This window comes from Venturia canescens, chromosome 7 (assembly GCF_019457755.1).
Source record: "Venturia canescens isolate UGA chromosome 7, ASM1945775v1, whole genome shotgun sequence".
Classification (NCBI taxonomy): Eukaryota; Metazoa; Arthropoda; class Insecta; order Hymenoptera; family Ichneumonidae; genus Venturia; species Venturia canescens.
This window is the reverse complement of record NC_057427.1, coordinates 4,739,208-4,763,837: the sequence shown is the minus strand read 5'-3', so window position 1 is coordinate 4,763,837 and position 24,630 is coordinate 4,739,208. Positions and strand designations below refer to the sequence as shown.

Genomic DNA, 24,630 nt, shown 5'->3' with positions numbered 1-24,630 from the left:
CACCGCCTAGTAATCGAGATATTCATTGTTGAAAATGACAAGGTTAAACATGGGCTCTTATGAAAGCTTTGAAAAAATTGCAAACTTCAACAATAAATATCTCAATTTCACGACGGTGAATCATCGGCATATCCCGCCAGAAGTTTAATACTGTCTTAAGCTTTCTGTTTAAAAAATTTTAATGTGCAAAGTTTGAAAATAGTTTTAACATAAGATACGCTTCAACCTCCTTAATAGAAATATAGCGAAGAATCAGTATTACGTAGTGTCTATCTAGTGCGCCAATTCGCTTTTCACATTTATCACAAATGAGATCTCCAAAAAATTTTTGATTTATTCATTTACGATGAGTTCTAAGATCTCTTGGATGCAAATTCTTTGTTCAATTTTTTTCTTCAGTTAAAGCGAACTCACGAATATTCCATTGACAGTGGATCATAAAGGTGTAGCCTAAATTTTTGGACCAAAGGTACTTGAGTGTTGAATCCTCGTTCCCCAAAGCAATAATTTTCTAGAGACAAGCAAATTATAATTTATTGAAAATCGTTTAATTTTATCACATGAAATCGTCCGAGTCGTATCCAGAAGTTTCAGTGTTTGTCGTCATGCTTGATTTGCTGAATAAAGACGAGTAACTCCTGGAACAAAAGTATTCACTGTTTGAAGAAATAGGCCAGCAGCTGTACAGATTTTCAAAAAACTGGACAATCACTAAGCAACTCAACAAAAAAAGGATCGATGAGGAAAAGCATTGAGACATAAAAATGTCAGTAGACGTTGAAAATTGCTGGAACATATTGTTGCAGCTGAATAAAGTATTAAAAAAAGGGTATAATTAATGTCTTAATTAAAATCTTCGTTTTCAATCAAAATGTTGGTTGTAATAATTTTTTCAGACTTTCATTTCTGTGAGGAATAAATGACGTTGAAAATAAAAAATGTAATAAATTTGGTTACCTCATCTCGGCTTCCTCTTGTCGTCTCTTTTCGTCCATCTTTTCGCGCTCTTTTTGTTCACGAAGTAGTTTCTTTTTGTCTTCGCGTTCTTTCCGGTCTCTCTCCTCACGTTCGGCACGTAAATTTGGTTGTTCAGTGCGTCTCGTTTTATTGATACGATTAACAATCGAGTTTATACGCTTTGACACATGAATTTTTCGAACTTCTTTTTCTTTATGGAAACCAACTTGACCAACTTCCATTCCTGGTGTCTTTTTCAGGTTTGACCACATTGTGTATACAACATCGACATCGTTTGCTTTATTTCCTTCGATGCTGTTAGCTTTTACCAATTGTGCTGCATCTTCTAGTACAGCGTTTGGAATATCGTCAATGGTTTGCCCCTGTTGATTCCAGATGACAAATATCATTGAAATTGAAACCAATTATGTTTGGACAGAACATACCCGATGCCTTTTCAAATGACACTGGACTTATTCACCTTGACTGTGAAAAAAAAATTCCAGTGCATTCAGCTTCTTAACCCAATTATTTTTTGTGTAATGAGAAATAGACAAATTTTCAATTTTTGCCTCTTACATACATTTTGAGATATTTTTATAATTGCACGTCATTGCTTTTTCAAAATAGATTATTTGCTGTATGATTGCGGAAAATAGCAGTCTAATTTTTTTTTTGTAATGTTGTATCAAAAAAATTGGGCTGTTCAATGATACAGTGATATATCACAATCTGAACTTTGGAAAAAATCCACAGATTGTACATTAACAATAAGATCATAGAACAGTTACTTTTCTCTTCTAAATTCTTCTTCAATGCTGGTGCAAAAAATCAAAAACTAACTATCATGTGTTTGGTTATTTTCCACAATACGATGGTGTTGAGGAGCTGAAAATTTTGAAAGTTTTGTCCTTTTGAGCCAAGATTTAATGAGACAAATGTGATTCATAAAATTTTACAATTTCCAACATGTTTTTAGCCAACGTATAGCCTTCTTTAACGAGTAGATCTTTAGAGGTTTATTCTGAAAAAATTGTTTTTTTTTTTTATGAATATAGACTCACAAGTCTCAAACGCAGATAGACATGAGCAGAAGAAAATTTGTCCACATGAAACCAAACGTCTTCTGGCCAGCCCCATTTTATGAGATCTTCGTCTAAACACAGAAATTTTACATTGAAAAAATGTGAAAGCCACGCATTGTTAAGTTTTAGGTTAGGTAGCGACAGCGTATCTTGAATTTTTCATTGACATCGTCGATGCTAATGTGAAAGAAAGTTCAGAAAATTTTTCAAAATTTACTTACTTTCGTGTTTGTCTAGTCCCATGAAAAGGGTGACCGGTGGCTGAACGACTGTAAAATATATAAAATGGAACGTGAGAATCATGCATAACCTCAAAGAAATGTAAACATTCATGAATTAGCCGGGAATAAAGGATGCTGATACATTTGAGTATATATCTATTGATAAATAGAAAAATATTTACTGCTCAATCTTACCGTCGCTTTCGAAAAAGAAAACCATTTTCTTGATTAATTTTTTAATTATAACCACTGCAAAATAAACTTGAACTGTCAATTGTCCTCAGATGAGACAAAGCCCTCTATCTGTCCAATTTCGTGACGCACGTGGATTATCGAAAAATTGCAATGCTGCTATGATCACTTGAAATTGGAACTTATTTGATCAAAAGCGCGTGGAACTTCACCCGAGTGTATTACATGTTTAAAAAAGATCAACATAACAATGTTTTTCTCAATACGTTTGATCACTGAAGATTAAAAAAAGAATAAAAATCGGTATTTTTCAAAATATGAGTTACAAAAACATATAATTTTGTGGTATGTAATGCCACAAAAAACTGTGCTAAGGAAAATTTTTTAATGTCGAACAAATTTTAATGTAACAAGTTTTACAGGAAGTTTTCAGTTGTTTGATCTTTTAATCAAATAAACATAGGACGAATGTGGGTAATAGAAAAAATAGAAGTATAGTGTTGTTAAAATATCACTTTCTTTCAATCTTTCAAGATAAATTACACGGTGTTTGAGTACATACGTTTCAGAATGCAATAAATAAAGTAGTATAGATAAATATTCACGTGTGTTCAACAATATTTTCTTTCTTCATAATCTCCATTCCCATTATATATTTTTTATAGTTTAGTGTTATTGCCAACGAGTTTGTTGTCGACTAATTCTCATTTCTCTAAGAGATACTTTATTTAATTTTAAATAATTTTCAAATTTACGCGCTGAACGAATAACAATTGAGATATATTAGTCTCACTTCAATTTTACGACATTGCTGGACTATGTATATATAAATATTCATTTGTATATACATATATAGCTTGAAGCAAAAAATGTCTTCTTGAAAAATAACAAGCGTTGTCGATCACTCAAGCGGGTCATTTCTTCACTTGTAAATTTTTATGAAAATATTGTTATTGTGACTAAAAGCTGATTCGTTTGATATATGTTTGTATATATACAATCCGAGCCATGCGAGATGGGGACGCGAAGAAATTTCCCAATTATATATAAGTCGAATGAATACAGCGAATGCGATGAAACGTTAGCTGGGCGTGCTTTCGTAACGATTCATCTGTACTGCGTGTTTTTCAGCATGATAAGTTTTAAATATTTGACTTAGAACCGGTGAAATTTCTGGATCGTTTATCCAAACGTTCGCGGTCGATGGAGTTTCCAATATTGACAAGTAGGCTGAAAAAAATGAACATGAGTTTTATTTACTAAATATTCTTGTGCAAGATAAATTATGAAATTTTGCTCGAATTTATGGGATTTTTCTGCACATGTTTTCTTACCAGCGAAGATATCATCTAATATTTAAAACAGACCTAGATTTTGTTATAGAGACAATTAAAGTGCAAATGAAAAAACTAGATATCAGTTGTTTACCAAGAAGCATTTTTGGATTTGTGAGACTCAGCTGGATGTGCGGATTGTTCATAATTGCTTCATAAATCGGTCCTTCCGGGTCCAAGCCACCATCGACATCTTGAAGACTGGGTCTTCTTTCTCCCAATAACCACTCGCACTTTGGAATGTTAAGATAAAATAAATATTGGAATAATTTTTATAGTTAGGAGGTTATCAGATATCGAAGGAGCAGAATTATACCAAAATTTGTTTTACTTACAGCATTCGATTGATCGTTCCCAGTCACTTTAAGAGCTTCAACAACTTTTTTCTCTTCGAATCCCATATCTATGAGAGACTGTTTAATTCTCTGACTGGGTTTAAAATCTAGTTTTTTGTACTGTCTAAAGCTTTCCAGCAAAAGGGCAACAACCTTAACTAAATTAGGCTCTTTTTTTGCTCCAACTTTCGGACCTGATAGAATAATCAAATTTTTGTATCCGTTGCAAACAGGAGTTAGGAAATTCATTAGAACATATAACACTTTTGAAAATAAACCTTTAAAGAGATCGACACAAGCTTCCTTCAAAGACTTTCGTCTCGTGCCACCAGCCACACCCGGAGACGAACTCGGTCCAGGAATTCCATTTTCTTCATTATGTACAATTTCAGAATTTTCTAGGGGCGGAAGTTCAATGTCTTCTTCATCGGGATCATCTTGATGCTCGATCAGCCACTCAAGTGCCTCAGAAGTATTCATTCTTGGAAAAATGTTCATGTCAAATACTTTTAAATTGTAGTGCACAACGAAAGAACAAAAAACATTGACAGAAACCAGCATCTGTAACAAATTCTCCACCGGCTTTGAAAAATATTAATGTACAATCATTTTTTGCAAATTCAAAACGTGAAAGTATTGTTAGGATGATTTATTACGCATACTTTCGGAGGTGTAAAGCTTTCAGCACTTTTTTTTCCGAAAATCCCATGTCGACTAGATATTTAACGGTTTTAGGATCGTTGGGCGGCTTGCAACGTAGTTCCAATTTTTCTCGAATGACTTCGTACACTTTTGTAGCATCCTTGCTGTTCGTAAGTATTCTTGCCGAGGCTTGCACAAGGGTTATTAAAATTTTGCGGAATTCACTTTGAAACTGAAACAAAAATCGAGAATAATTTACACACCAGTTTGGAGGTTAATTAGAATTCCCATGGTTGAAGCATATTAAGAAAACTAGTCGTACGTCTGTCGGACATGCCGTGGATGGCACAGTTCGCGGAGGATTGTGAAGTGGAAGATGGGCTGTCACGCGATCAATTGCCTCCTGATTTGGCCCTCTGAAAGATTCTTCAGTAAGGTTCTCGCGGTTTGCGAGTGGACGAATTTCTACCAGTATAAGCTCGTCTGGAAAATATTTCATTTTGTAGTTGCGAAATCCACTAAATAATTAATTCGATGGTCGATACGAAAAAGCCTTCATAGACGTCTTACCGGCTGATTTTATATCTTCATCACCGATAATTTGTTCATCTGACAATTGCTTGCGTCCGGCCGCGTGGACGAGACGATATTTCGAAACAGGATTCGAAGTTGATGTCGATTGTTTCGAGATCGTATCTTGATATCCATAAAAATGTTTCGTTGCGATGTTTTTTACCCTCTGAACCGTAAAATTTGGTTTAACGTTAACACCGAGCACACCACCTTCAAGACTGAAACGGAATTTTTGTTTTCGTTAGCATCGCATCTGCGAGCAATTTTCAGCTATTTTAACAGATATCCTGGACGAATACTTCTGTAAAATTTATCACGCATATATAGATGATAATTTTTCTTTTAGACATTCAACTGTTGATAGACGGTTTTAATAAACGGATTAAAATTTCAAGTTTATGAAATTCAGGCATTTCATTTAGGATTTTGGGTAAATCAACATTTTTAATATTTCTGAAAGTTGTGAAAAAAATGTTTGAAATCGAATAAGTTGATTTTTTTAGTGCACACATAAAAAAAACGACCATATTTCAAAAATTTGACCGCGGTCAAGTTCAAAGCTACATCTTGATACAGCTTTGTTTACCTTCATAAATATGAAGACATCTTTGTTTACGTTCAATCTAGTACTAAACTTACCTGATGACATTGACGGAAAATGTCTCGGACGAGGCGGCAGCGGGGAGAAACATCCCTGTTTCGTCTCTGCTGCCGCTTCCCTCCGAGTTTCCGCCGTTACTCGATTTGTCGCTATTGTTGTTTTTTCCACTTCCGGAACGTCTTTCGCCCGGACTTCTCGAGCTCTTTCTGCTATGCCAGGCTTCCGCGATCTGATCTCGCATCCATGGCAACATCAAATCGATCTGCATGTAGATTTTTTTTCAATTTATTCAAATACATATACATTTTTTAAAATTCTTTAAATACCTGGTTTTCAATTTTATTCGAATATATATCGATTAAGAATATATATCTGATATTTGGAATTTTTTACGAAAATAAAGACAAAATTTAGTTGTGTATTTACACTCAATTCTATATATTCTGAATGTTTTGATTATTTGAAGATGCAAAAACTGAGGAGGAAAATTTAATTCAATTACGATTCATGTATATAATCATATTCTATCATTTTGTGATTTATTTGTCCAATGTAAAATTGGTTAAAACCACGAAAGTACAAATATTGTTAAAGTATGAAATTACCTCTTTGATAACGATGGAAAAGAATCTGACGTGTACAGATTGCCATCGGCATGCAGGTTAAACCCACAGCCGAGCAGATCTTATCGTATTTTGTTAATATCACACGTAGGATTCGAGTCGTAATACATGAACTGCATATTACGATATACAACGAGAATTTAAGGGATATATTCGGAACTTTTCGATTTTTTTTCTTTATATATCAAAGTGATATTTTTTTCTGAAGTTTTGATCGAATGAGAGAGAAAATATTATTTCGATTCGGGATGTCAGAATGAAGGGCTGTTTCCGTCACCGAAGGAAAAAATTACTACAAGGGGTGGTCATACGTGTATGGGACACCCCATCCTCCATCCTCCCTCGTCTCGGCAAATATTCGTGAAGCAAGTTCAGGCTATTAAAAAATCGAACGGACTCACTACTACTACTAGCGCCGTGGGGGAATTTCTAACTTATTCGGGTTATACGAATTTCGTCAATTATTTTGATCTTTAATTTTTTGACATTGTGTGATTTTGGCAGTTGTTTTCTTTTGAAAATAAAATACAATGTATGCACCAGGAAATTCATGTCAGTTCATTCCGAATTTTGGGAAAGCAGAAAAAGTCTAAATTGCGATCAGAATGAGTCAATGCGGTCTGTAAATTTATTCATTTGATTAAAATCACGGCTCGTAACCGATTTTTCAAACCAAAATTAAGATGCGAGGAGGATGCATCGCAGCCGGCGGGATTTAGCAGAGCAGATATGGGTCACGATGGAACGACTAATTTAGTCGTTAAGGTAGATCATTGAGATATAAAGTAATTCAACGAACTCTAAAATTTAAAAAATTGGCATTTTCAAAAACGAAGAAAAATGGTCTTTCATCGTGCTCAAAAATGCTTCAAGTGCTGTAACTATATTGAAATTTTTTTGTTCTTCAAGATCGCTTACGTTCTCGGATGGATTTTTGTCGCGAGTTATTATTTCGCTTGGGGAGCGAGAGAAAGTACGATAGACGAGCCTGTGGACCAAACCGGCTGGGCCCCTGACGGTGCATATGGCAAACGTTTGAGATGATTCGAGAATATCAAGAAAATGGATTTCAAAAGATCAATAAATAAAATGGGACTTTGACAAACGTATTTTCAAATAATTTATTGCCCTTAAACACATATATTTATACATGTCGTAATTTTTCAATTAACAATTAATCAGCATTCTCAGTATCAACGGGGATATTCCAAAAGTAATTGATTATTTCTACGATGAATTCGAATATTTATCAATGGATTAACGGAAGGTGTTTCAATGTACAATAGTACGAATATTAAATATTTTCTCTTACTTAGTATAATTATATAGTTTCCTATTAAAATATAAACATCGGTGGCCTGGATGACAATCCTAAGGGGTTCACAGACATTAACACGCTCTTTAATATTTTGCTTTCACACTGAAAACAGTTCCTTCAAAAATAATGCATTTTCTCGAAGTTTCAGAAACGAAGTAAATTAAGGCAAAAAAATATTTGCCTGACACAACGTTTGGAGCCCCCATTTGAACAACTGTTCTTACCATAGAACTTGTTCTATATTCCAAATTCATTCAATTTCGTGAAAAATCCATCGGACTCCAACTCTGTTGGGTTTATTCATGTTTTCAATTTCAATGCCATATACTCTTTTGCAATCCTGTTATACATAATAAAGTAGGTACGTTGGTAAAACGGATACCAAGGACAGACAATGATTTTTCCTCTACAACTGTGGAATTTTTTGAGGAAAGCGGTTCAAAGAAATCAGAAAATAAATCTCAACGACTCTTGCCAATTCTCCTTGAGTTATTTTTTCAGTAATTTTGTGCAACTAATCGGAGGGCTGGTGGCATCAAAATTCCAACGGTGTACCTCAACATTAACATTTCAGCTTTTTTCAATTGTATATCAAATCAACACTGATTGAAATTGTTTCTATTATATTTGACAATCAACAGATGACGAATAGTCCCTTGCAACGAAGTAAACTAGTTTTATCGATCTAGTGCAATTGGGTATAGCCAAAATGTCGTTCGCTTGGTCATAAAAGACAATGATCTTCGCATACACGATCCAAATTTTAACAATAATGATAACAATGGATTGATTCACCCACTTTTGATGAGTCGTTAACTATTTTTAATAACAATTTCTTTAAACTAATAACAAATTTATGAAAGCTGCCAAGTTGCACTAAAAACAATGATCATTTCTAATGGAGTTAAAAAATTCAAATATTCAGATTGACTAATTTCCAAAATTCTTTGAATTTTTTTCGTCAGTAGCTTTTTTTTTAAGAAGAAATATTTGTAAATGAATAAGCGTATATCCAGTGAACATAATTTAAGTTGCCAATAAATATTACAGTAAAACATACTATCACAAGGGGGTATCGAAATGTTGAATGGTCGACAAAGAATTGTTCGAAACACCAAAATTGATTTTGATAATTGTTCATGGCTTCATAAACAAAATCTTTTTCAACATAATTAGGAAGAGCTTCAATTTCTGCGATAGGCGAAGGGGCAAAAGGCCTTTGGTCCAACAACAAATTGCACTAAATTAAAAAAGAGTAACAAAAAAGCAGAGATAACTGTAGATAACTTTACATTAGAAAAACAATTTTTTAAGTCATTTCTTCACAGTTCAACCGATCTACGAAACAAATTACTAGAATTACTTTTGCAGCCAATTCTTTTAATGAACCATCATTAATGATCCCGGTAATACGGTTATTAGGTCGAAGTAGGGCTTCATCTATAGTCGGGCTGAGTTTTTTTCTACATATTTTATGAATAAAATCATGACTGAGAAAAAACTTGCTGAGAAAAAATATTGAGCCCGACTTTAAGTGGAGTTGTACTTTAGTATAATTACCAACTATTATCGATTAAAATATGAAAAAGAATACTAAGTACGTGATAAAATCACCAAGTGTTTCATAAACTGTCAAAATTTGGACTGTACGTGTACCACACTGTAAACGAATTTTGGTAAATATTCGTCACTCTCGCCGTAGTGAAAAGCCATGAAAATTCTTCATTTCTGAAAACAATATTCCTTTATAATTTTGGATGATTGTCTCGAAATAAAAGAAACGTTATAAATAATTGCAGGACTTCGAATTGTTTTGCTTCGAGACTTCTCGTTTCCGAATTCGAAAATTCTTGATGAGTGAATGAAACGGACACGTTTCGAGTGACGCGTTCAATTCGACAAATTCTTTGACTCATCCATTTGCATTGGATTTCCATTTTCCAAAGCATCTTCTTCGATCGGATTACTTTCTTGTTCATTTTGTAACTGTGCGTGCCACATTTCGTTGTAGACGCCTCCAAATGATATCAGCTCTTCGTGTTTACCACGCTCGATTATTTCACCGTCGCGCAAAACGAATATTTCATCGGCGTGTATGATCGTCGACAGTCTATGTGCTATTATTATCGTCGTGCGATTGACGCATACACGGCTCAACGCTGATTGAATATTCCTCTCAGTTTGTGTATCGAGTGCGCTCGTTGCCTCGTCGAGAAGAACTATTTTTGGCGCTTTGAGGATTGTTCGAGCGATCGCTACTCTTTGTTTCTCTCCACCGCTCAATCGTAACCCTCGTTCGCCAACTTGAGTCTCATATCCTTCCGGAAATGTTAATATTTTGTCGTGTATATCTGCGTACCGCGCAGCTGCAATTATATCTGCTTCCGGTGCATCGATTCGTCCATACTGTATGTTGTATTTTATCGTGTTGTTGAATAATACAGTATCTTGAGGAACGACCCCTGTAATTCATTGAAATACGTTTATTCTGAGTTCAGGTTCGACATTTTTTTCGTGTTCCATATGTGAAAAATGAATTTCAACAAAAATCCTATGACTAACAATAAGAGCGTAGATAATCGTATGGTTTCCTCACCAATTGCGTTTCGAAGAGAGTCCTGTCTGACTGTTTTCACATTCTGACCATCAATGATAATTGCGCCCTGCTCAACGTCGTAAAATCTAAAGAGAAGTCGCATTATCGTTGATTTTCCAGCTCCCGATGGTCCAACAAATGCTACAGTTTTTCCAGCTTGCGCCACAAAACTAATATTCTTCAGGACTATCTTATCGGCTGAATAGCCAAAAGTAACGTTGGTGAATTCGACCTGACCACGTTTAACTATTAGTGGCCCAGCTCCCGGAGCATCAATGACTTCCTGGTCTTCGCGCAAAAGTTCCAGCATGTTTTCCATATCGACAAAATTCTTCTGTATGGCTCTAAAGATAACAAAATGAATAATCATTCGAAAGGTATTCATTTCGCACGAGTCACGTTTAATAAAAGTGTATCATTTGTCGTAAATTGCATAATTTTTTATTTTTTTTTATGTTGAGAAAAAATCGTTCTACCTGTAGTAAGTACCGAACCAGTTGAGAGGTACATAAAGTTGTATAATGTAACTGGCAAATAATACGTAATCACCAATCGTTAGAGTTTTTTCTTCGACTACCTACGAACAATGAATAAATGTGTAACAAAGCAGAATTTGTTGTCAGGAAGGTTTCAATGATCTTACCATGTGAAGACAAAGTAGTGAGCCAGCAAGAAGTCCACCGCAGATAATAAGATTTTGCATAGTATTCAAAATATTTAAAGTGATCATGGACTTCCATTCCTCAATTTGAAATTTGAGTATCGCGTCGCGATAACTTTCAACCTCGTATCTCTCAGCCCCGTAGTATTTGACGGTTTCGAAATTCAAGAGAGAATCAACGCTACGAGCATTTCGTGCATTGTCAGCAAGATTCATTCGTCTTTGAAACTTGGTTCTCCACTCGGTCACAGTGATCGTTGCGGCTGAAATATTGAAGTCATTTTTATAGCGATATTGTTTGTTTTCTCCTAGTGAAGATTGTTCAAAAGAATTTTTAAGAGCTCTAACCGATGTAAAGTACCATCGTACTAAAGACAATCAATCCGAACCACTTGTTGAATGCGCTCACGAAGAATATTACAGCAATTATGATGTCGACTATCGTTGGTACGATCGAGAAGAGAATATAATTGAGTAGACTGTTTATAGAATCTGTACCGCGATCCATTATTCGGAGGACTTCTCCGGTTTTACGACTTAGATGCCATCGTAGACTCAACCCATGCAGATGTCTTCATAAAAAGAACGAAAATCAATATGAAATTACATCTTGAAACATTGGAAAATGTTTAATTTTATAATCCTCGAATATAGTTGTCAACTGAGGACGAAAAAAAGGAACGGGGACAGAATTTTCGAAAAATTCATTCTTTGGTAGTTCTTCAAGCCACCAGAAGCAAAATGCAAGATGTAATTACCTGAACAATTCAACTTCGACTTCGCGTGTTGTGTACTGTTGAATACGAATCCAAAGGAAAGTTCTGAAATTGTTCAACAAACCCATGCCACCGGTTCCACCACCTTGAAGGAATTTGAAAGCCACGTATATCAGAACAAAGTCCCATCTGTAGGAAAAAAGTAATTATAGTTTCAGTTTTTTTAAATTTAAGCATGCTTTGAATAGGGCAATTGAAGACGAGACCTGAAAGAGATTGGTTCGTCCGAAACGCTGTCGACAATTTTCTTATTGTAGATCGGTACGTAAAGATTAATCAATCGACCGGCAGCGAGTAGGGCGAAGCAGAAGAGCACGCGGAATTGGAGAAAAATGTCTTTTCTCGGCCAGAGAAACGGCATGAGAGTTTTGATCTTATACCAGCCATTTTTCCAGGTCGAGGCATTGTCGTCCGGTCGCTGGAAATAACACAATCTCACTGTCTATTCTACTTTACAAGAAAAAAGCTGACCAATATGCACTTCATAAGAAAAGACTTACACCTTGATAATATCGCGTCCTGAAATTTGGACCATCGTCAAGCGTTTGATAATTCGCTTCAAGATTTCCAATTATTCCTGGTGCTCTGAGACCTAGGGCGAATATCACCAAACTACTGACATAGCGCAGTACGAATAGTGCCATTTCAATTTGGTCCGTTGGTCTGTGAATAGAATTGAGATATAAATAAAACCCATTGGAGAGAAGTGGGGATTGGGTCATCGCTCCTGGTTGTTTTTCCTCCTCTTCCCACAATTACTGTTTCTTGGTCGTATTAAAGTCAGTGAGTCCTGCAGTACTTACGTATTCAAGTGAAACCACCATTCGTCTCGTCCAATGTTTATGAATGTTAGATTTTCTGATATAAACGCCAATGTCCAGAAACCCAACAAAACAAGCCCGTGACCTCTTGGAGGAACACTGGGCAATAGTTGGTGTCTCTCCACGTGCAAAATGTAAACCGAGTATGGATAGACGAAGAGGGTCAGAGTCATTGCAACAATCTGATTAAAATCAAACTCTATGAATTGACGTGAAACGGAAGAAAGAAAATGTGTACGTAGTTAAATAAAGGAAAACTCTTTGGGGAACAAAAAGAACTAACCATATATCCATAAATCATTTTGTCATCGAGGATCGTTGCTTGGAGAATTACCCTCAGAACACTGAGCAGTGGCACCAGGAAGAGGAAGAACAATTGGAGACTATATAATTTGCTGTGCGGTAGCAAATTCTCATGTATCGGAGAGCCATATTTTCGATACATCCACAATTGTATCGAACCAAAAATGAAGAGGTAGGAAGCTATCATCGATGTGCCCACAGTTTCCATGAAACATTTTGAGGTACCATGGTTCACCCAGATCTCACCAATGGTGATATTCGGTGGACAAAAACTCATTGTATAATTTGCCATTTTGCAAATTCTTGAGTAACTTTTGTGATACTTGATTGAATTCTATAGGAAAGAAATCTCTAATCTCATGAGATAAAATTCCAGTTTCTTGTCATGATGAAATTTGAGCACATCCCAGGCTGTCTAATCCGTGCGATTATCTGCAATATGAATAAAAAATGTGTTCATGATGGGACTTATTGATTTCGCAATACCTTCTGGAATTCATCAATTGAATTTTTGTGTATCATTATTCTTATTATTTAATGTCAACTGAAAACCAAACAATAGATAAGAAAAGCAGTGAATAACATTGCCAAACCAAGATAATGATTACATTTGGCATTTTGATACGTACAAAAGATCAGACAGGGTGTCTAATTTTCACGAAGATTCGAATTTCATGACTTTTGAGGGTTTCTAAGGCAAGGAATATGGAATTTTTTATGACATTAGATAACTTGCTGGTAGAAAAATGTGCGTGCCAATTATTTAATGTGGCTAATTTTCAGAATTAAAAATATTTCTATTCAAAAAATAAACGAATATTATAAAATTTTTGCTTTCTTTTGCAGAGCTATTTACTTTGAAAAAAAATACAATTTTGAGAAAATATAGCGCAGTTCGAGAACAAAGAGATTTAAAATTAACTGTTAAACGAGTAAAATCTCGCTTGAGGAGAAAAAATAAATGGAAACACAAAAATGACAATGAAAACTGTAGAGACCTCGTAAAAATAAGGTTTCATGATCATTATTCATGACTTTTCATGACTTTTTTAAGGTTGAGTGTAATTTCATGACATTTAAGGTTTTTCATGACTTTTCAGGTCGTTAGACACTTTGTCAGAACAAAAATTAATGGATTAATGGAGCTTATCATTTTTCCATTCTTGATAATTTCCTTATCTGCAGTATTGTAATTGGTTAACTAGATAAGAGACATGCTGACTAATGAGCCAATTGTAATACTGATTTTGGTTGAGTTTGATAAGAAAATTGTCAGACATTTGGGTTACGCACATAATCGCTGGAAAATATAGAATTTTTTTGCTTAATCAAAACAAATGATGTGAACTATCGGAAATACCGACACGAAAATAATCAAAAAAATCATTTTCGAAAGTTCGAATTAATCGTAAATTTTTTACCCTCCAATTATCTAGATTGATTTAATAGATAACAAGTTTGTATTTTATACGTTTGTCTGTGTATACATTCGGGAAAATGAGTACCACTTCAATTGATTACAACTTTTGAGAAAATTTTAAGATTGCGTACAATGAAAAAGCTTTGTCATTCGAAATGGGAGCACTGCCTGCAGTTTGCTTATAATTCTAGGCCGGGTTTAAGTTTCTCGTAATTCACATAGTCTTGTTTGGTTAACCTAAAATATAAGATACGATTTTACATGCATTGCTCAGATTTGGTCTAAGACAAAAATATGGAACACCTGGACAGAGGACTTGACAATTTTTTACGTCAACATGAAAGAAACTATTGACACAACTTTTTATGTATTAAAAGTGACTTACCAAGTTACAATTACGTTGAATTTTGATGCGTCGCAATCCGCCGCGATGATACTTCGGTTATAATGACAATGATTATATTAGCGCAACGAATGCACACTTACGAAATTTTGAATTGTCACCCTTTCTCAACTATGCTATTGCGCAAGGTTCATGCGCATGTATGTACACATCTCTGAAGCTAGTTGAAATCCGCATTGTCCGCACTCTCTTTCTGTGTTGTTCCTTGTTCCGTGCATATGCACTTTGATGCACACGTGCTTGTATTTTTGTTTGACAAGTTTTGTTTGTATGAACCACATTTCTAACCGAAGTAAGTATAACTTAGTGGATCGTCAACCACCAACGTAAGTTTTGTGGATGATATTATGAAAATACACTTGGATTATCTTGTCGAAAAATTAACTTGAAAAAAGTTATCAGATTTTTTTCGTTAACCGGCATGTTTTCGAAACGCATAACCTCAAAATGTTTCCTCGAGGAAGCTTTGGGATTATGCTTAACTTTTCATTTAATTTATACTACTAATATGCGATAGGCGAAAAATTTCATCATTTCTCCGTTTGAAATTGAAAACAACATTTGACACGTCAAAACTGTACTCCAAAACTAACTCAAGTCGTTGAAAGCCATAAACTCACATTCGAAATTTACTATTTGCATTATTTTTTAAACACGGTTATATGCAATTATATATTATGTATTATAGTGGTTGAAAAATGGGGAAGAACAACAGACATCAGAAAAATATAAAGTCTGAAAAGGCAAAGGTCAAGCTAAAAGCCAAAAAGGGAGTAAAAAATTTGCCAAAAGGACTGAATGTAACGGACACAACATTCAAAGTTAAAAAAATAATAATCAGAGAACAACTGAGGCAGCATGAGGAAAGTGAAATATTGAGTCGCAGAAAGTTAAATGTCAAGGTAGAAATCAAATAAATATACGGTCAGAATCCATCTTTAGATTGTTTCTAAGTGCTTTTGGTTTTTAGGATTTACTAACAAGGCTTCAGCATCATAATTCAAATGTTCGCCAAGAAGCAATAAGAGAGTTGAAAGAAATGTTATTGCAGCATTCGACCGACATTTTGAGTTCACAGTTGCGCTCATTGCTCCAAGGGATTTCTAGTTTGACTTTGGACAGAGAGAAGGACATACGTCGGGATTCTTTAAAAGTATTGAATTCAATATTAGGCCCAATATCAAACGACCAATTGCATCCTTTTTCGGATGTTCTTGTATCATATCTTTGTTGTGCAATGACTCACATAGATCCGAACATAAAAGAGGATTCTCTCATGTTTCTTGACGTTCTCGCCCAGAACTGTGGCTCGTTGCTGGCAAAAAACGCACAAAAAGTACTGCCAAATTTTCTCGACATGATATCGAAACTCAAATCCGAATCGCATCCAGGCAGGCAACTTGTTACTACGTTAAGCTCGAAGAATACGAGTGTCAAATGGCGAACGAACGTTCTCAACAGATTATCCACAATTTTGACTTCCATTATCAGCGAAAGGAAATCACAAATGCTTGAACATAGAAATTCCAATGATAACACCATACTCGTTGGTGCTGAAATTCAACATGCCGCTGTGTACAATAATAATTTGCTGAATGTTTGCAGTATTGATTTCGATGCGATAGAGAATATTACAGACGAGCCCAATTCTAATCTCGAGGACCTCAAAGGCTACACTAAAGTCCTCATGCCACTGATGTTTGACAGTTGGCTCGAAGTCCAGCCGAAACAAAGTATAACGATTTTAGCTTGTGATCCTGTGATCTCTCTCGAAGCTGCGAGTCTTCTAAAAAGTATAGCAGATGTTGTTCAACTCACGATCGAGTACTTTGAACTGTTGGAACTCGAAACTGATTCTCGTGATCATGGCACTTGGCTGAGAGAACATTTTCTTAATCCATTCGAGAAAAATTTGTTGGACAAATTTCCTTACAGTCAAATGAAAAATGTGCCAAAACCACGCAAGCGTCAAGAAGACTTCGATACCTTCGACTCGAATGATAAGTGCCTCGAACCAAATTTCTCTCTCTGCTACGCATATATTTGGATCTTGACCGCTAACAGAATTAACAGGATTGATCATGCGGTGAGCAGAGATATATGCGGTAGAATTTTGAATTACGTCTGTGGTATGTATAACAAAAACTTCCATCGTTTTTTTGTCGAAGAAAATTGTTTGCTTCATTTCATTTTCGTAAAATTCGAATGGCAAAAAAGTGACAAAAAAAAACCAAACATTTTTTAGACATCTTTAGCTTTTTAGTGTTTATTTGTTATGATCAAAGTGGTAAAAAGATCACAAACTATTGAGGGTCTGATAATAAAGTTTATAAGGATCGTGAGTATGGAAAATTCTTGATCTTTCGATTCAAATTTGCAGAACGATTGAAGAGTTGGTCAGGCAGCGATAACGCAGCACTTCCACATCTGACGAAACTTCTCAAAGTGATCTGTCTTCGTGCGAGTAAAGTTTTGTACAAAAGTGGCTTTAGTTTAGGTGAAATTCTTGGTTCAATGACAGAAGTACATGCACGAGGATTCAAACAGGAATTGCATACACAGGTGTTTACGATTCTCACAGAAATCGTTCTTAATCATGAATTAGAGGAAATACACAAGTGAGTTTAAAAAATGCCATTTGACTCCAAGCGTGGAACCAATGTTGTACACTCCAAATTCTATTTTTCTTTGTTTTCAAGCGAAAAAGCGATCAAAGACTTTGTGGCTTCCCTTCCAAGTTTGCTGCTCAAAAGTAGCATACATCAGAGAACAATTTATATGCTTAACAGAGTTGTATTGCAATATGGCAATTGGATACGTGAGGAATTAGCGAAAAAACAGGACGAAATAATTGGTAAGGCTAGTTACCGATGAAGAGATTGATAAATCACCTGAAAAAAATTTCGTAGGTTCTGTCAATTAGACTGTTTTTTGCTTACTTTGTAATGTTAATGAATTTTCAGAAAATGCTAAACAAATTGAGATCATTGGGAGCGACGATGAGCAACGTTCTCGTCTGATGATTTGCAATCTTTTCTATTTCGTCGATGAGCAAGTTTATTATTGAAGTGTTATTCTCTTCATAATTTTGGATGAATTTTTTTGTAAATAAAAATATTTTTGTCGACACATTTTTTTAAATCAAATAAATTGATGGTGAACAGAGGTTTTGGAGGAAAAAACAATTAAAAATTTCAATACTTTTTTCTAGTTTAATGTGATATTTCGATTAAATTCATTTAATTGTTTTGCTGTTATTGAAATTCAAGTGTTTACATCAGTAGGATTGAGAAAGCAGTGTTTTGTTCAACGGATTCGACACCAGTCATTTTACTCGTTTCAATTGACAGGTTTATATTGAGGGAGTAAATTTCGATTTCATAATTCAGTACCAATATTCAATGGAATATGTCGATTAGTAAGTTTCAATGTTGAAAACCTTTTTTTAATTAATTATCGGTCGACACGTTAATGATCTTAATGATTCCTCCTTCAGAATCTACTTCCAGATTATCGACAACTCACGTATCCGATAGTTCCCGTCCTTCTTTGCAAAGATCCGCAAAGCCTGGAGGTTTAAATGTGAAACCATTTGCAGGTAGTGTCGCATCCCTTTTATGGCCAGGAAGAGCCAGCGCCGTTTTTAGAACGGATAAAACTGGTTATAAAGTAAGCAGGAGAAAACGTGAAATCAACCCTTTTTGAAAAATTATAGTCACGAGAGACGTTGACTCGTTAATAGGTGCCACGATATCAAAACAGCTATCGACTTGGCTCATATAATCCCTTCAATTGTGAGGCTGTGGAAAACATTCTAGACGATGTTATGAAAAATCTTTCAGGCATTAAGTATAACCCGGCAGTTTGTATGAAACTTTGTCAAGATATGTCTGCAGAAGTTCGAAGTCGTATACATAAAAAAGATTATGATCGGTGAGCCTGAATTTTTGTATCTTCAAAAAATGTTTAGATCTCCGTCTGTGTTTCAAATTTTCAACGAATTCTTCGTTTATGTACAACTCCTAAATCTCATAAATTGTTTCTCACAATTTATGGAAAATAGGGGTATTTTCGTGGGAAAATGGAAATTAGGGACAGACGGAGGGTACCGTCTAGTCGGATTGAAATAAAATGTGTTCGATTCGATTAATCGCAGCTACAAATACATCGTGAGATTTACGATTTTTGAAAAACTCGGCCAAGCTATTTATATGGCTACCGATCGATTATGCGACGTCGAAAGAGACACGCACTGTTCGCGTACTTTTGAAAGTACGGAGCTCATTTGCGTGGGCACTGTTTATGGTATATATTTCGAATAATTCCAACAATACGAATGGCAGTTCTCTGAGGTTGAATCCTGAAAAAATTTTCAAGAGTCTATCGTGAAAAAATCAAACATAAGAATCAAGTTCCCAGTTTGTTGTGGATACTGAGGAAATAAAAAAAGAATTAAATTGCATCACCTGTGTCGAATCTTCTTCCAAATATACATTTTATTGATTTTTTTTCAAAGATATTTATGGTAACCAAAATTATTTTCCTCTCCGATGTTCCAGCCGCGGTCTTCCTTTTTTAGCAGCGGGCTTATCTTTCCCTTTATTCAAAAGTGGATGTATTTCTGTCAAGTAAACAACACGGTCATCGGTGAATGCATACAGGGAAAAGCTCCGAGATATTCAAAAGGAAGAAAACTGATTGAAATCTTACCGTCGGTGGGTGCTCCTTGCAAATTGATATTGTGGGAACGGTGTTTTTTAACGGGTGGCTCGTGAGACGTAGATTGATTTTCTTCAGACTCTTCAACATCCGGTGATATAGGCAAAAATTGTAGTGATCCGATGTCTTCAGTTTCCTCATCCGAACTGCAAAACGCGGCTACCCTGTCGATAGCTGCAACATCAACTTCAACTTCTTCGTCTTGAGCCTCCTCACCCTGTACCAACGATTTGTCCTCGTCGCTTAGATCGAATTCGCTTTCTCTTTCTTCGTATTCGACATTCTCGTCAAGCTCTTTAAAGTCCGGAGCAAATGCTGACCAATTTTCAACCTGATTTTGAGCCCATATCGATACAACTCCCGATGAAATTGAAGCTATTATAGGTCTCACCGGATGCCACTGTATAACAGAATGTTCACAAATTAGCATCTTTAAATGAAATTTCAAAAAATGTATTAAGCAGTCCCATTTATTTCTGTAAATCATCAAAAAACACTTTTCAACAAAGCGAGCGCAGGCATAGCATAGAAACCGTTGACTTCGACTACCTCGATGAATCAAATGAAAATGGAAAAATCGCTCTGTACTCACTACAACGTCAAGAAGAAGTTCTCCTTTCGTGCCATGTAATATTTTCACTAAATTACCGATACTTTTTTCCCAAACGTAAAGAGCATGTTGTCTGGCTGAACCGGCGCATACGTATTCGCCATCACCGGAGAAACAGCATTTTTTCCACATAGTTTTGTTTACGAGATCCTGCAATTTTTGTATTGGCTCAGGTTCGCCGTCTTTGCCGCAGGCTAATATTTCAGTGCTGTCATAAACTCGTATAACACGGTCCGATGTGTTTACGAGAAAGCATGAGCCGCGTCGGGCAAATTCGATACTTTTTACAGCCGTATTGCTTGCCGTTCCTTGGGAAATTTTGTACGAAGCTTTTATGGACAATGTTTCAGAATCGAGTACCAATATTCGACCCCTCGCATTTCCGGTGAATACGTAGCCCCCTCGCCGATCGAATGATGCTACAATGTTTAAGTCACTCTAAAATCCAATGAGTATACGGAACATTAATTCTGTTTATGAAAGTTCAGAGACCTTATTGCCACTTTTTAATAAAAAAATAATCAAAAGCCATTAGCAAGTCAGTGCTCAAAAAATTCATTATTTCTGGGCAAAGTTAGATAAACTTACATCTTCGTCGAGTGGAATGACACGATGAGTACCTTCTATATCCACCATTACTGCTGCGTGTCTCATCGGACATACAAGAAATTTATTTGGATTTCTAGGATGGAATTGTACTTTAAGAATCGGCGATGGGAATCTGTATTTTTGGTCACACTCTCCCAACAGTACATCCCATATACAGACATTATTATCCGTCGAAGCGCTTAGTAATTTGTGACCGTTCCTTGACCAACTGTGCAGTAAACACATTATCATTGAAAAAAATTTATTGACGTTCACTGTTGATATTATTGAAAAGCTTTACCAGCTTCGACTTTTATTTATTCCTAAATCGTTAATGCTCAGAATATTCAACAAACAGAATTGTTGGTTTAACATTACCTCAATGAACAGACCGGGTGTACATGTGCGCTGATTATTTTGGCTATACCTCTTGTTAAAAAATCCCATATCACGATTCGACCATCGTTACAACCAACGGCTAGCAGCGTTCCTCTTTTATTAAATGTACATGTTACTGCTAATGATATGCAATCTAAAGTTCCATCGAATTCCTATAGTGAAAATAAGAAATTAGTATACATTTTAATTCATTGCAAATCAATCATTTGACAATCTGCCATTCCTTCAATCCCTCCAATAGTTTTTTCATACTACAAAGTGCTCCCTATATCAAGGTTAACTACTTACCTCTGGGTAATTTTGACCGAACGACTCTGTAAAAATGAAGCAATATTAATGATTGGATTGAAATTTTTTGTGATATTTATATTTAGTACCTAGCAACTCCAAATTCATGTTTTTTCAATTTTTTATTCAAAATTCCTTTGACGTCGGTGTACAGTATTTTTGAGCGCGAAAATGCGTGAGAACCACGGTCATACGTTTACAAACAAGTCTGAAAATTCGGCCGGAAAGACCGTGGGTGAGAACACTGTCAAATATGTTTCTTTATCTGAATAACTGGTAATGTCGTTGCGTCTTCATCTGGATGCCTGAAATGCAGCGTGCTAGCGAACTTCCGTAATATATCGAACGACTAGTTACCGACTGCTGTTATTAAAGACTACATTATATATATCAGACGATTAGTTTTCTGATTATTCGACAATAAGCAAAATCAATGAATTTGTTTTTATTTCATTAATTTAAATTCCAAATGAATAATATGCAAAAGAAAGCAGACGAATAGGAAATTTCTTGGGATCCAAGTGGCAGAAAATTTGTTGAAAATAGTTTTTATTTTAACCCTTACATCGAATCAGAAAAATCAAATGTAAAATTACCTTCCAACGGTTATTAAACTACGAACTGCAGCATTGTTTAAATATTTATAAAAAAAAATAAATAATTGCGATGAGATGCACGAAGAAAACATTGTTCTCGGCTTCACCATAATTCAGAGAAAAAAGAATAAAATTGTCACCAAAGAATGAATTACAAGATAGAGCGAACGGTCGCTTCGAGCAGCATAGGCCTTCGCAGCAAAACCGTTTCTTCAGGCGAGCTCATTATATTTTGTATTACAATATTTCTCGACGAATGTGCATTAGCGTGATGAAGCGAGATGGCTGTATATCCAACGTTTCCGTGACTTCTGCACTCGCGAGGTGCTATTACGGCAACTGTAAATATAAATTCTCTGGTATGGTCTAGTGGCTAGGATCTTGGCAAATTACAACGATACTTAGCGGTAAGTCATTTGTGGCAAACAGTTACTGGTTCCAGAGGAGATGCACGAGAGTGTCGGTAGTCTGCACCCGAGTGTATTGCGATCTGTTTCGAAAGATTTGATAGAACTTTTGTTCAATCAATTTTCCAATGCCAAAATAATCCCTGCCAAAAGCTGCACTGCATTTGAGAAACTGCTGAGTGATGTTTTTTCAGAGCTGGGACTAATTTGGGAAATGGAATGAAAAATGAAGGGAGGGGAATGTCTGGTATAACAGTTTGACTCACAACACAATAGGTATGGGATAGAACAACCCCGCTTAGTGGAGATTGGTCCCTTTACACCCTGGTCCAGTCTCGTTCTCGCCCCCCACATGCTTTTCGAGCGACTTGCACGCTTCTTTCGAACTATAGCAGCAGCTGACGTTCGTAACAATACATTCCCTCGTATGCTGAGCTGTAAAACTTTAACGCGTTGGGTCTACTCAGACCCCCATACAGGAGCTCCCATAAACTATAAATTGGCTGCATTGTTTTATTTTTCGTGTCCTCCCATGATTGTTCAAGGCTTTTTTACTGTGTTTGGGCTCCCCAACAAGCAAGGACGTGTCCAGATCGATTGGCAGCTCCTCGCGCAGCGTTGAGTTTGATGCCGAGGAATAGAAACGGAGAAAAATGCCAGTGGATCGCTGGATCTTCTCGGTTCTTGTTATTTTCCGAGAGCCTGTGGTCTTGGCAATGACCACAGGAAGAATGTTGCATTTTTAGCCGCATATTTGTCCGACGTAAGTATTAGTTGATCGAGGAGTCGACCAACCATCCGCGAGCCCGACGAGAAATCCAGTTACGGCAAGTCGAACGTAACCCGATACCTCTTACAGGTATTCTACAGGACGTCAAGTCCATCGAGCGTATCTCGCGTAGAGCTCGTGTTAAAATCTCGTTGAAATATGCGTAGGTAACCGCAAAGAGCGTCATCGTATCCGTCGACGGCTAACGACGACTCGGGGTTCTTGAACTGCGGATATAAATGCGCTGGACGTAAAGAACGAGTATTGAGTTAAATAATTTAGGATTCAACGTTCCGAAGGTAATTTCCGACTCACCGAGTCGATTCTGATCCATCAAAGCACCCTAATTGCCAAGTTCTTTCCCGAAGCCGGTCACTTCCTCAACCGGCGTGTCGAGCGCTTGTTTCCAGTTGCGCAAACAAACGGTACTGACGCTCCATTTCAAAAGGAAATGTGATAATGCAGAAACTAGTGTCTCGATCGAGCGTCCCATTGGAGACACTCCGGACACTCCGATGCCTCTCTCGCCCTTCTATTTAAACAGACCGATCCAAGACGCAGTCAGCCGCCTGAATGCTTCGAGTGCACCCTATCCGCTTCAGTTTGTCAATTTCGCGTGTGTGCACGTCTCTGTACGGGGATCGTATGTGCTGCCGGGACGTCCGTAGGGCCCCCTCGACCCCCCTCCTTTTCTTCCTCGCTCCCTCTGTCACATAATAATAATACGTTCGGCTCCGTGTGCCTAACACCACTGCGGACCGTTATAGTGGACTTGTTCACTACTACATAGAAAAACGCATTGAATAGGCGCTCGCAGGCATCCCCTTGGCACCCTGGTTCAGTGCTCGTTCAGCCTCTCGCCGTGTTCCAACGACGCTTTTTATCAGAACGTAGCGCCAATGTTTTTTGTCGGTTGCTCGCGTTGCATGGGAACATTCGCGAATGAGCTCAATCTAAATTGTCGTTGAACGTTGTCATGATCGCGAGGCGTTGAGTGATTCGTGGATTGCAGGCTAGTTCGAATGTCGTTTTAATAACTATTTACGGAAAGGGCAATTCGTCTGCGAGCCTGTTGAGAAGATGACAACGCGTCGAAGCCAGCATTTTAGTAGAAGTGCCCGCTATTCTGGACAGCGATGGGTCAAGGGCGCTCTCCAATCATGACTGCAGCGCAGTTCGTCAAGTGGTCCGGCCATCTTCGATGCTGTTAACAGTTTTTCGATTAATGCAATTTCCTGGCTCCGCTTCTCCGAACAATCATTCATCGCTCGTCGCTCACCTTGCGTGTGCTTCGAGACGAGATGACTCCGCATCCTGCATAGACTGATTTATTGCTCGTACGAGGCTCCCCAGTCTCCTCGAGGTCTACGGACAGAAGATTCAAATCGATTAG

At 36.6% G+C, this 24,630-nt stretch overlaps 6 protein-coding genes and 1 long non-coding RNA gene across 10 annotated transcripts; 3 read left to right on the top strand and 4 right to left on the bottom strand.

The window, feature by feature from the left end:
* Positions 1-516: 516 nt before the first annotated feature.
* On the bottom strand, positions 517-2,616 carry LOC122413777 (coiled-coil domain-containing protein 25). The gene is made up of 5 exons (XM_043424369.1): positions 2,459-2,616; positions 2,264-2,311; positions 2,022-2,113; positions 958-1,340; positions 517-638 (listed from the first exon to the last, which is right to left on the bottom strand). The coding sequence occupies exons 1-5, from the start codon at positions 2,481-2,483 to the stop codon at positions 557-559; spliced, it is 630 nt and encodes a 209-aa protein (XP_043280304.1). The 5' UTR covers positions 2,484-2,616; the 3' UTR covers positions 517-556.
* Positions 2,617-2,953: 337 nt separating this feature from the next.
* Kpc2 (Kip1 ubiquitination-promoting complex subunit 2) lies at positions 2,954-6,939 on the bottom strand. Its single transcript, XM_043424366.1, has 9 exons — positions 6,546-6,939; positions 5,979-6,202; positions 5,337-5,557; positions 5,089-5,249; positions 4,787-4,998; positions 4,403-4,605; positions 4,125-4,318; positions 3,884-4,022; positions 2,954-3,685 (listed from the first exon to the last, which is right to left on the bottom strand). Exons 2-9 carry the CDS (start codon positions 6,191-6,193, stop codon positions 3,537-3,539), a joined length of 1,494 nt encoding a protein of 497 aa, XP_043280301.1. The 5' UTR covers positions 6,194-6,202; positions 6,546-6,939; the 3' UTR covers positions 2,954-3,536.
* Positions 6,940-7,015: 76 nt separating this feature from the next.
* LOC122413781 (uncharacterized) lies at positions 7,016-7,672 on the top strand. The gene is made up of 2 exons (XR_006261615.1): positions 7,016-7,328; positions 7,473-7,672. It is a non-coding gene; the product is annotated as an uncharacterized lncRNA (long non-coding RNA).
* On the bottom strand, positions 7,671-14,961 carry Hmt-1 (ABC transporter ATP-binding protein/permease Hmt-1). Its single transcript, XM_043424360.1, has 11 exons — positions 14,844-14,961; positions 13,019-13,470; positions 12,718-12,917; positions 12,415-12,577; positions 12,121-12,332; positions 11,897-12,043; positions 11,487-11,710; positions 11,121-11,401; positions 10,954-11,054; positions 10,478-10,821; positions 7,671-10,343 (listed from the first exon to the last, which is right to left on the bottom strand). The coding sequence occupies exons 2-11, from the start codon at positions 13,328-13,330 to the stop codon at positions 9,772-9,774; spliced, it is 2,556 nt and encodes an 851-aa protein (XP_043280295.1). The 5' UTR covers positions 13,331-13,470; positions 14,844-14,961; the 3' UTR covers positions 7,671-9,771.
* LOC122413772 (testis-expressed protein 10 homolog) lies at positions 13,075-17,988 on the top strand. 3 transcript variants are annotated; one of them, XM_043424364.1, is made up of 6 exons: positions 13,075-13,210; positions 15,550-15,763; positions 15,832-16,990; positions 17,242-17,479; positions 17,561-17,715; positions 17,825-17,988. In XM_043424364.1, the coding sequence occupies exons 2-6, from the start codon at positions 15,560-15,562 to the stop codon at positions 17,926-17,928; spliced, it is 1,860 nt and encodes a 619-aa protein (XP_043280299.1). In that variant the 5' UTR covers positions 13,075-13,210; positions 15,550-15,559; the 3' UTR covers positions 17,929-17,988. The 3 variants fall into 3 exon arrangements, with proteins under 3 accessions (XP_043280299.1, XP_043280296.1, XP_043280297.1); XM_043424361.1 differs by lacking the exon at positions 13,075-13,210 and adding an exon at positions 15,023-15,153; XM_043424362.1 differs by lacking the exon at positions 13,075-13,210 and adding an exon at positions 15,040-15,187.
* A 12-nt stretch (positions 17,989-18,000) lies between these two features.
* LOC122413778 (dynein light chain Tctex-type 5-like) lies at positions 18,001-19,323 on the top strand. 2 transcript variants are annotated; one of them, XM_043424371.1, is made up of 4 exons: positions 18,001-18,279; positions 18,358-18,530; positions 18,604-18,794; positions 19,018-19,323. In XM_043424371.1, exons 1-4 carry the CDS (start codon positions 18,270-18,272, stop codon positions 19,181-19,183), a joined length of 540 nt encoding a protein of 179 aa, XP_043280306.1. In that variant the 5' UTR covers positions 18,001-18,269; the 3' UTR covers positions 19,184-19,323. The 2 variants fall into 2 exon arrangements, with proteins under 2 accessions (XP_043280306.1, XP_043280305.1); XM_043424370.1 differs by having other exon boundaries at positions 18,005-18,530.
* A 14-nt stretch (positions 19,324-19,337) lies between these two features.
* Positions 19,338-21,780, bottom strand: Rbbp5 (retinoblastoma binding protein 5). Its single transcript, XM_043424367.1, has 7 exons — positions 21,555-21,780; positions 21,466-21,491; positions 21,157-21,329; positions 20,779-21,007; positions 20,173-20,628; positions 19,572-19,980; positions 19,338-19,482 (listed from the first exon to the last, which is right to left on the bottom strand). The coding sequence occupies exons 1-7, from the start codon at positions 21,571-21,573 to the stop codon at positions 19,397-19,399; spliced, it is 1,398 nt and encodes a 465-aa protein (XP_043280302.1). The 5' UTR covers positions 21,574-21,780; the 3' UTR covers positions 19,338-19,396.
* Between the last annotated feature and the right edge of the window lie 2,850 nt (positions 21,781-24,630).